Raw genomic sequence first — 12,068 nt, 5'->3', positions numbered from 1 at the left:
GAATGATGAGCCTCCATAACCACTAAATACAGGATTCAGTTTAATTAGCAGCCCTTAATTTGGTAGAATTGTTATCTATTCCTCTGCTTGTGTTCGAAAATATGGATATGGAATTCAGTATTCTTCATCAACTTTATTGCACATGTTTTTTGCCCAGGTTTCTAATCATGTATGGCCTGCTAGCTCTGTTTCATCAATCCTGGCAGTTTAACCATCCATGATGGTGATAGCTTGAAATGCGGCAGGGGAGAATCTTGGTGCAAATAACTGAATTTAATCCATGGTTTTATTGGCAGGAAACTAATGCTGTACACGTAAATGTTGGAGCAGGCTCTTATTTGGAAATTAATATTCCTATGACCGTTGATGAAAAAGGTAGGTTCAGGCAAAATATTTTGCATTCATAAGGGAAAATTAATATGCGGTTCAAGTCTCAAACATTCATTTAATTGTGGAAATGTGCTTGAATGATACAAAGTGTAGATTTGAGTCATGCATCTCTGGCTAGTTGAGGCTTTCCCCCTTTTGTTAGTTTACATTCATTAATGAAACTATTTACTTTTCTACCTTCCTTTTTTCATAGAGTTGAATAAATTTAGGATCAGGGTACTACTGCCATCTATCTATATAAGAGGATATTTTACAGTGCATATTAATGTTAAAGTATTAATGACGCTGACATTTTGAAATGGTAAATGACAGCAGGGAGACTTTTTGGGACAGGAGAAATCCAATTTCTTCCATCATTTTTCCTCCTCCTCCTCCTCCTCCTCCTTGTGTTTGCTGTTGCCTTCCTCCCCCAGTTGCCATCATGTCCCCTGCTCCGTTTGCTCTCACTGTGTTCACCTTCATCCTGGCCTCCTCTGAGACTGTGCAGGTGCCTTCACACTCATTCAAGTACACCAAACTCTTGCTGTAGGTTTTTTAAAAATGTCTACACAAGTACATATATTGCAACTAGTTTGGAAGGCTTTAGATTCCCCCCCCCAAAAAAAAAAAAACACCGGGGAGTTCCCTGGGTTTGCATATCTGCACAAAGACCAGCACTTGGTTATTAGATTAGCACATTTACATTGTTATGCCTTTGCAAGCATTTTTTCTATTGTAGGCATATATTACTTCCTAATTTCCTAAAACTCTATATTGAAGGCTGTATAATGTATGCATAAATGTTGCCTTCATGCTGTATAGTACACAAAATGTTTACTTTTAAATTGTTCCAGTCTGAGCAGTGTGATTACTTTTACTATATAAGGGGATTGGAACACTCATTCAGAATTGAAATGAAGATGATGCGGTGTTTGGAGAGACAGAAAGAAGCACATCTTTATTCTTTTGTTCTAATTATTTAGGTTACTCTCCTACAATTAAAGGACAACTTTTACACGTTGATGCCACCAGCAGTATGCAGTACCGGACTCTCTTGGAAGCAGAAATGTTAGCTGTAAGTACCGGTATTCATAAATACCAGAGTGATCTAAGTATTTTGTTTTAAAATTTGCCAGAATATGGAGCATAAAAAACAAGAAGACCAAATATTTTGTTTCACTAGCATGTAAATTTCATTAGCATGTAGCATGGGGGAACCCCTCGACATCTTGGCTCAGACATTCATCAGGTGCACTTTCCTAGGCATGCTGCTCTTGAATACATGAAGCTGCCATCTACTGAATCAGGCAATTGGTCCATCAAATTCACTGTTCTCCATTCAGACTGGCAGCAGCTTTCTTTCCCATCTCCTTTTAACAGTTAAAAGAGGGACGGGGTGGGGACAGACGGAAAGAAAGACAGAGGGGGGAAGAGAGAGAGGGACAGAGACACAGAGAGTGAGAGAGACAGGGGGGGGAAGAAAGAGGGACAGAGAGAGAGAGAGAGAGAGGAAGGAGGGCGCCCACGGCCTCCCGACCCCAACCCAGCTTGCGCACACATGCACACACACCCTCATCCTCCTGCTTCCCTCACAGTGCTGGCTGCATTGCCAAGGGGAGAAGGAGGGTGTCCATGGCCTCCCCACCTCAGCTCACTCTCACACACACACGCTCACCCCCGCCCCGGCCCCCCCTGACACGCTCGGCCCCCCCCCCAATGCAAAACAACCCCTGCCACACTCCCCAGAGTGGCTCGGTCGCCTGCAGAATCTCCAAGCCAGCTCGGGAGGCTGTGGGCAACCTGAGTATGCTCAGACCACCCCCTCACACACAAAACAACCCCCTGCCACCCTCCTCAGAGTGGCTCGGTCGCCTGCAACCTCTCCAAGCTGGCTGGCTGGCTCAGGAGGGCATGGGTGACCTGAGCACCCTTGGACCACCCCCCACGCACAAAACAACCCCCACCACCCTCCTCGGAGTGGCTCAGTTGCCCGCAGCCTCTCCAAGCCGATGACCTGAGCACCTTCAGACTGCCCCCTGCACAAAACAAACCCCGCCACCCTCCTCATAGTGGCTTGGTTTCATGCAGCCTCTCCAAGCTGGCTGGCCAGCTCGGGAAGCTGTGGGTGACCTGGGTACGCTTGGACTGCCCCCCCACACATAACAACCCCCCGCTACCCTTCTCAGAGCGGCTTGGTTGCCTGCAGCCTCTCCAAGCCAGGTGGGCGGCTTGGGAGACTGCGGGCAACCTGAGCACGCTTGGATCCCCCCCGCCCCGAAAATAAGCCCTTGCCACCCTCCTCGGAGCAGCTTGGTCACCCACAGCCTCTCCAAGCCAGCTGGCCGGTTCGGGAGGTCACAGGTGACCTGAGCATGCTTGGACCGCCCCCAAACAAATCCCTGCCACCCACACCCAGGCCAGAGCGGACTGCCCCCCCACCTTTCCAGCTGGTGGTGGTGGTGAGAAGAAGAGGCAGCAAATGCAGCCCCCAGATCCTCCTGGCTTGACTGAGGGCTGCTGGGATGGGATCTGGCTACCTGCCTACCTGACTGACCTAGGACCTTTGTAAGCTGGTGCGGGGGTGGGGGGCCGCCAAGGGGGTGCGGGTAGAAGCTTCACAAGCCACAGAAGAGGGCTTGAAGAGCTGCATGCGGTTCGCAAGCCGCAGTTTCGCCATGCCTGCTTTAGTCCTTGCCAAATCTGTTACAAGTAGCCAGTATTCAAGTCAAGTAGCCCCTTAGAAACTAACAAGATTCTTGAGGTATAAGCTTTTGAGAGTCAAAGATTCCTTTGTCAGATATCTCCGGAAACTAAGACAGCCTGTGAGCATTCCATGTTTCTTATTTTCACATCACTTAAAATGTTCACATCCTTCAGTAGGTCCCAGAGTCTTTATTGTTGCAATTACAGCATCCTATCTTGAATTAAAGTATAGTTTAATGATTTGTTGCAGTGCAATATAAAAATAGATTTTTCATGCAAAATACTAAAATAAAGTTAACTGATTGCTTTGAAAGCAGATGACAAAGATGTAAGGGAACTGGAGTTAATTTGTAGAAGTTTTCTTATAAAAATAAAAGACTTGATTTAAACCAGCAAGAAGGTATTTGTAATTATTAACCAAGAACACAGTTATTACTTTTCCTTGTTTGTTGTTCATACATTATCGTATTATGAGCATATACTGCTGCTTTTGTGTTTTGTTCAGTTTCATATTAATTGCACCTATCCCCGGATCTGGAACATGTCGCAGACATGGCAGTGTGAAGTTGAAGTATATAAAGCAACCTACCATTTTATCTTTGCGCAAAAAAGCTTTTTTACAGGTAATGGCTCAGTTTTATGTAACATGTATATTTTGCAAGTTATTTTTAAAATACAAATAATATCAATACCAATATGAATGGGGTGTTTTGTGAGCAAATATGACTATTAACAATTGGAACAGAAAGATATTATTTTTTTACTTGTTCATTTAATTTTGCTTTAGTCACCCAACCAATCTGGAGAATTATTTTGATCACACCGGCAGGGAATATATGCCTGTACTGCTGTGTCAATGAATTTATTTATTTATTTATTTCATTAGATTTTTACCCCGCCCTCCCAGCAAAGCCGGCTCAGAGGTTTTGGTGTAGCAGTCATCTAAATGATTTATGTCTTGAAAGAATTAATCAGTTCTATCTACTATTGTCTTGGTGCATGATGTAAATATTAAACTGGAAAGATCAAAAGCTCTTCCCTTCCTAACCTCCATTGGATTGAATAACCCTAGTTTAAGAAACTGCACTTTGATTTCTGCTTTGACAGCCAGTACTAACAGAAGGTTTTATAAACCTTGATAAAATAAAGTTTGTAATATTAACTGTTTGCTTATTCTGTGCTTATTACTTGTTTACTTGTTTTCGGCTCATAATATTCAGTAGGAGTTGGGTTGTATAGAATTTATACTGTTTTAAGATTTTCATGTATCTCTGTAATAACCTGGCTTGCCCAAATAAGGATGAAGAAAGCCATATAGTGGGGACATTCATACATACCTTGTTTGATCAAGACTGAGAGAGAAAGATATCTTGAGGCTGTAGTGGATAACTTGAAAAAAATGTTGTTTCAATGTGCGGCTATGGAAGAAGGCAATCATCATGCCAGAGATTATCAGGAAAATGTTAAAAATAAAATGGCTAATATCATAATGCACTTGTATGGATCTGTGGTGTAGCCTCATTTGGAGAACTGTGCACTGTTGTGGTCATTGTATGTAAAAGAAATATTGTGGAGATGGAAAAAGTGCAGAAGAGGGAAATCAAGATGATTAAGGGGTTGGAGTACTTTTCCTATGAGAAAAGGCTAAAGAGTCTGGAACTTTTCAGTTTATATAAAAAAGATCACTGAGGGTGAGAAATTATGAAGCTTAAACGATAAATTATATATGAGGTAGAGGCACAATACTAGAACTTGGGAGTCCCAAATTAACTTTATGGACAGTAGATTTAGGACAGACAAAAATGAGATGTTTTACTCAATGAATGAGTAAATTGTGGAATTCACTTCCAGTAGACATAGTGGCAACAAGCACACATGGCTTTAAAAGTGGTTTAGACAGATGCATGGGAAGATAGATCCATTAGTTGCTACTAGCCATGACGACTAAATGGAAACCCTACTGTCCAAGACCTCAGGCCTTTGAATACCAGTGCTAGGCGATAACACCAAGGGAAGGCCTTGTCTCTTATGCCCTGTTGGCCCTCCAAGGCAGCTGGTTGACTGTTGTGTGAAACAGCATGATAGATCCTACTCTGATCTAGCAGGGCTGCTATTATGTTCCTACTCAGAGAACATCCTAGGTAAGCAGCAAAGATAACATCATAAATTAACCAGAAGAAATAACTTAAAAATCACACTGATGATTGAAAATGTTCAGGGGATAGAAATTTGAGAGCCATTGACTGTCAGTTAAAGGGGAAAATGGGGGGTGGGGTTTGGGGAGTGGGGCACGACTTCCAAATCTCCATCCTCCTTGTAATTCTTGAAGGACTTCCATATTGTATGTTAAATACAAAAATGTATTTAAATGCAAATATAAATGTATAATACCTCATTTTAAAAATGTTCTATGCCAAACAGATGAGTAGTAGATGAAATGCTTATGTTCCAGTGGTATTTTGCAGAAACTTGCAAAGCTTGAAATTATTTTAAATGCTAAAGGGTTTGGAACAGTTAATCTGTTCCATTTTAATAACATCTTAAAGTGTATTTCTCTTATGAAATTTATTTATTTAAAGCTGCAGTCTAATTAAGTTTATGATCAAGCTGATCCTTTTGTGGTCTCTGGGTTGGATCCAGTGACCCCCTTCCTCTAAGTTTTCCTGTAATAGAGGGAGACTTGACGGAGGGCACATTTCTCTGTTGAAAGGAAACTTGTCCGAAGAGAATCATAGGATTCTATTTGGTATAAGAGAGTTATTGGATCTAAACCAGTATACTACTATGAAACAGAAGCATTTGACAGGTGAACTCTCTTTAAGACTGCAATGTAAAGCAGTAAGAATATTGACTCACATATTTTTATTTGCCTCAGAGGCCTCTGTAACAAGTGATGCATAAATAGAAGAATGGCTTCCTGCCAAGGAACACAGATGTCCTGCCAAAAGATTTTAATGCTCCTAGAAATGCTACTGTATTCTAGCGTGGGACAATTTGGGCCCTCGGGACAGAGCAGGAATACTATATTTCTTCTTCTAATTATTTACAGTTAAAAAACGAAATAATTTTGTGGTTGGATAAGTACAAAGATGGGATGGTTTTCACAGTACAGCTGACAGAAGTTATTTGGAATATTTTAGTATTTCTTCAACAGAAAAGATGAAGATATAGACATTTAATCTGACTTAATCTATTTTCTGAATGATCTGCAATGCCATGTGTGCTTTATTTTCAGATTTGATTCAGGATTGGTCCAGTGACAGTGCTCCTGATATCTATGCATTTGTTCCCTATACATGGAATTTTAAAATCATGTTTCATCAGTTTGAAATGATTTGGGCAGCAAATCAGCACAATTGGATTGATTGTTCGACAAAACAACAGGAAAATGGTAAGGCGTATGTTTAAATATGTTTCAAGCAGGCATACAACTTCCCTTCCCATATCAAGAAGTAGTGCTTACTGAAAATGAAAACTAATATAATCTCACCTGAAGAAAGTTTGTTCCTGTTTTTTGTGGGGTGGTGGTGCTACAAATGGCCCTGGAGTCCCTCACATAGCAGTGCTTTCTGCGTGTTCTGCTATCAGGTTATTCCAGTTTATACATTTTTATTTTCAGTATAACTGTTATCATGGCAAATGCAGCAACAATTAACCTGGAAGATTTTATTTTCCTGTGTATTAGAACAGTTGTATGATTTCTGATGAGCGTATCTCAGGCATTACTTGTGCTGAGATTATGAGCTCTCCTTTTGACATAGTGATTCATATTAATGTGTATGTGCTGTTCTCTTAGCAACGAACAGAGGAAGGTGCAAACAAAATTCAAAATTGTTCTAAGTGGAAGTTAGCATTAATAATTTTATGTTTATTATTTTATTGTGATATTGTTTTTGCCCTATGAACCACCTTGTGTAGTTCTTGGGTGTGGTGTCATATTCTCTCTGTCTCTCTCCTCCTCTGACCTATAGGTCTTGATTAACATTTATCAAATAATATAACTGGGAATATGAGTAAGAAATGTATATTATCTAAATAAATAAAAAGTTTAAAAGCCCTGTAAAGAATTTTGGAGACAGCATGGGGCAGGGAGTGGCTCACCATTCTGAGACAGGAACAGAGGAACTCACTACTGTATGCACATGGGCAGCGTTCCCTCTAAGCTGAGTTAGTGTGAACTAGCTCACAGTTTTTTAGCCTCCGGCTCACACATTTTTGTCTTCGCTCAGGAAGGTTGGCTCCAGAGCATACTAATTTATGCAGTAGCCAAATTGCTTGCCCACAACTTTAACGCCAGTAGCTCACAAAGTAGAATTTTTGCTCACAAGACTCCACAGCTTTGAGGGAGCATTGCACATGGGTAATATGTTCTGATTGTTTTTGGCCTGTGGTATCACTTGGCTGCTCTGTAGAACTCTGTGTGGTTTTTCTAAACTACTGTTTTTTCAGAGCCAGGCTATACTATACACCCGACGTGGGTGTCCAGCTAGACTTGCAGTTAGACATACATCAGGGAAACTCATTGTAAAAAATGCTTATTTACTTGGTTTTGTGAGGAAGTGCTGTGTGTGGGGGGTGGGGGAGAAGGTGCTTCTGGTTTTCCTCCCACTCTGCTTTTGCCATCAGAAGGGGGGGGGGACCTTTTCACCCATTTTCTCTGGCTTCATGTGTCCTTTCTAGGGCACAAGTAGCCAGAGCAAATGGATGGAAAGCCCTGCTGCTGCCCTTTCCACTGGTGAAATCCGGGTGGGAAAGAAACTGGTCTCTCTGTCTCCCACCCACAGTGCTTCCTTGCAGTACCTTTTAAGGTGAGTTTTGGCAGTGGACATCTGACTGCAGATCTGGTAGCATACCCGTGTCAGGTGTATTGTGTAGTTATGCCCTCAGAGTTAGTGAAATGAAATGGGCGGCAAACCCAGGCTGCAGGAAACCAAAAGCCCTCAATGTTTGCATCAGCTACCTTGATATACTCAGAATGTTTCAAGTATGCTATCTTTCCGATGTTGCCTTTTTCTGATATATTGTACTTTTCCAGTGCTTATACCGTTGCTGGCAAGTTGTAATTTGTGGTGAATGATGGAGATGTCTGTTTCTTTTCCTCCCCCCATTGTTCGGGATAAGCGCATGTGTTCTCACCCCAGAGTTATTTTTATTTATTTATATCCCACCTTTTCCCCCAATAGGGACCCAAAGTGGCTTACATAATTCTCCTCTCCTCCATTTTATCCTCACAACAACCCTGTGAGGTAGGTTAGGCTGAGAGTGTGCGACTAGCCTGAGGTCACCCAGCAAGTTTCCGCGGAAGAGTGGGGATTCAGACCTGGGTTTCCCAGATCCCAGTCTGACATTTTAACCACTACACCATGCTGGCTCAGAGTTGAAGCACTTAGCTGGCAGTGCACATTTTTAAAAAGGGCCACAGGCAGGATGATACTTAATGTGTCAGCTGGGCTGTGAGTTGCAGAAATTGAAAAGAGAAGCTTGCAGAAGCCAGTGCCTGCTCCTCCACCCGACCACACAGTCCTACTTTGTATTTATAATGGTTTATTGTATGGTTAATATTGTGTATTTTAATGTATTTATGCTTTTATGGAAGCCGCACTGAGCCCGCTTTGCGGGGAGGGCGGGGTATAAGTTTGATATATAAATAAATAAATAAATACTAATTAACAAAAGAGCTACACATAGGAGCATTGTGGTATCTTTTCATGGCAGCTCCCTAAGTACTTCTCATGAGGACCAGAGACGTGCTGACGACATATGATTTATTAACTTGTTTAGATATTGTTCTATGTCCTTCTTCAAATGAATAATACATACTTACCCCACTCCATTTGTGCTGGAAGAATATACTTTTGGACTGTGAGAAGTGAGGATGAGCTCCATTTCTCTCCAGGCTCTTTAGTATGAAAGTGGCATTGAAGCTCAGACTCCAGTGCAGTTAGATTAATATTGTATAGTCTTTAGAAAGGCAATTGTAACTTGGATGGCTAGTATTTGAATTTTTCTGTTCTCTTGTAGTTTATGTGGCAGCCTGTGGGGAAACATTAAACATAGATTTTTCTTTGCCTTTTGATGACTTTGTTCCAAGCATCTGCAGTACTAAATTTTCTTTAAGGGTAAGTGGCTTCGTCCTGTTTGTAATGCGTGTGTTTTCATAGTAGCGCAGTCCTTCAGTGGTATTGGTTTGGACTTGGTTACAAGAAAAGAAAAGTCTACCTTTAAAGAGGAGAGAGCTCGAATATCATTGTTTGTTATATTTCATGAAATCTGACTTTTCTTTCTAGTGCACATTTAGCAAAATTATTTTCTTTTATACATTTTATAATCGCCTCTCTCTGTAGTAGCCCTTTTAATAGAAGGAAGTCACAGCCATTTATGGAGCCTGATCAGATTTTACCTTCTTTTGGCAGAGGGGTAGAGGTGGGAACTGTGCTGTCTATGTCACTGGGAAGCATTTGTCTTAAGGTAGCTTCAGCAGCTCCTTTGGGAGATGATCCTCAGCAATATAAGGACACAGTATTTTGCAATCCACTGTGCCCCTCTTGACAAGAGATGGGATGGATGGGAGTGACTTCCTTTTCTTATATAGCTGCTTCAGCTTTTAAGGGAAGCATCTTGCATTAAAGTACAATACGCAGAGAGTTCTCTTAACTATATAGCATTGCATATCAGGTGAACATTTGCCAAAATTTGCCAAAATGAATAGATCGTATTCGGGGGGGGCGGGGGGGGGGGGGACTGGTGAAAAGTAGGGGTGTGCATTTGGCTTCCCCGAACTGAAAAAATACGGAATAAATGCCTTGTCAGTATTTATTCGGTATTCCTAAAATGAACGCAAAATTCAGAAAAATTTTCAGCAACCGAATCTATTCCCAAATTTATTCGACTTTTCTGGCTTTCGAGTAGCGGAATGCTGACTTCCCTTCCTCTGTGGCTTCCCTAGATAATTCCACTCCCTGGCAGTCAGCTGTTAGGTTCAAGCCATTTAAACCTAATAGCTGACAGGCCGGTGGGAGTGAAACTGACCGGGGAAAGCCTCCTCTCTCTGTGTTCCCTTCTCCAGCTGCCCCAGGGCTGCTGGAGAAGGGCAGGCAGAGACAGGGTAGCCATGTTTAAATGCCTTTCTTTCTCTCCCCAAAGTTAAACATGCCTGCCCTGTCTCTTCCGGCCCTTCTCCAGCAACTGGAGAAGGCAGGCAGGGAGCCCAGGCATGTTTACATGCCTGCCCTTGGCTTCCCTAGCTGACCAGCAGTGGTGGGCTGACTGGGAAGCCAAGGACAGGCATGGAAACATGTCTGGGCTCCCTGCCTTCTCTTCTCCAGCTACCCTGGGGCAGCTAGAGAAGGGAAGGCAGACAGAAGAGACTTTCCCTGATCAGTTTCACTCCCATGTCCTGTCTGCTGTTATGTTTAAATGGCTTAAACCTAACAGTTGACTGGCGGGGAGTGAGATTGTCAAGGAAAGCTGCATGGGCTTTGGGAGGGATAGAAGGCATTTTAACACACCTGCCTTCCCTCTTGTTGGGCATATCAGACCCGAATATATTCAGCAATACCAAATATTTCCCCAGTCCTGATACTTTACTGGTATTGGCCTGGGGAAATTTGGCATTTAGTGCCATTTTTAGGGTCTGATATGCCTGAAGCCAAAAAATACTGACTTCTTTTTTTTTTGCACAGCCCCAGTGAAAAGGGGTTCAGCCCTATAATGTAACCTCTTGTGACATTGTCTTTGATATAGCTTTGAATATATGACAGCAGTTAACTAAATTTTTGTTTGATTGTTCATGAAACATCTGTAATTGCTTGACAGATAATTATTTTCTGCTCAAGAGCATCGTCTTATGGAGTTTTGATGGGAGAAAGGGTAGGCTTGATATACAATTGACTGAAACATCAGTAATATTTCCTTAGACTATATGATTGGCTTACCATGTGAAGTGGTAAAAACATTCTTATTCTGCTTCTGAGGAGGAAGGCATCTTAACAGGCTTGGAAGCAGAGCGGACTTCTTCCTGTCTCCTCCAGTGATTGGATACCACTCCCAGTACTGGTCCTGCAGGACAGAGAGAGCAGGATTGTTGAAGAGGTCTGCTTCTTAACAGTGCTTCCAGCCACATCCTTAAGACTCCCAGACTTATCCTTGTCCAAAAGGCTTCCTTTCCCCCTTAGTGGTGAGTGAAAGAGAGAAGGCAAAAGAGAATAAAAAGCCTATACCTTCCTCTCTGAGATGGTTAAGAGCATAGATCCACTAATCCTAGGATCCTTCTGTGCTTCTGAGACTGCTGAACACCTTCCTGGCCCAGTTAGAAGACACATGGCAGAGGGGGCATCTCCCAAACCTAGGGGAAAACAGTTCTAGCTAGGGAATAGTTTATGACAGATATTACGGCTGATAATTCTGTATCTGTTGCTAGGCCACCACATTTTGGGATGTAGTTACAGCTAAATGTGATGCATTCTTCCTCCTATGCCATAGACTTGAAATGTTTTAGATTATAAATTAAATAATCCCCATCTCCCCAATACACCAACAGAAGTCCTGGTAATTGTTGTCAGTTTCTTGTATACCCAGAACAAAGTGCTGAGAACTGTAGGATCTTGGGAGTCTTTTTGTATATTTTTGCAAAAATATGAATGTGAAAATGGGCATATAGTCAGTATTATCTAAAGCATTCCATGGGTTTTTAAAGATCATTTGTGTGAATATTGGTTTTCATGTTATATTTTCAGGGAGAAGGTCTAGATCTTCACTTATTTCTTCCAGACAGCCACCCTAGTAAATATTCTCTCTTTATGTTGGTAAACGATTGTCATCCTAACAAACTAAATCCCGAGTCTTGTAATTCCGCTGAAAATCAAAGTGGTCAAAAACCAAGCAAACCAAAGTGGAGGAACATCACTCAAGAAGAGTGAGTTCATGTTTCTCTGTATCAACTACATATTGATTATTTTGTACTTTTGTTAGTGGTGTTGTTGATTCCTGCGTTTTCA

The 12,068-nt window shown here is 41.9% G+C and overlaps 1 protein-coding gene across 1 annotated transcript in view; it reads left to right on the top strand.

Annotated features, from left to right (window-relative positions):
• The window catches only part of KIAA1109 (KIAA1109 ortholog), a 217,015-nt gene that overhangs the window by 50,080 nt on the left and 154,867 nt on the right, over positions 1-12,068 (top strand). Inside the window, 6 exon segments of the mRNA XM_015412031.1 lie at positions 297-375; positions 1,353-1,444; positions 3,578-3,695; positions 6,308-6,463; positions 9,094-9,191; positions 11,808-11,986. Of these exon segments, the coding sequence (XP_015267517.1) occupies positions 297-375; positions 1,353-1,444; positions 3,578-3,695; positions 6,308-6,463; positions 9,094-9,191; positions 11,808-11,986 (722 nt within the window).

This window comes from Gekko japonicus, unplaced genomic scaffold (genome assembly GCF_001447785.1).
Source record: "Gekko japonicus isolate JY-2015 unplaced genomic scaffold, Gekko_japonicus_V1.1 scaffold1048, whole genome shotgun sequence".
Lineage (NCBI taxonomy): Eukaryota > Metazoa > Chordata > Lepidosauria > Squamata > Gekkonidae > Gekko > Gekko japonicus.
Note: the sequence above shows the minus strand (reverse complement) of the source record. Positions and strands in the feature narration are given on the sequence as shown.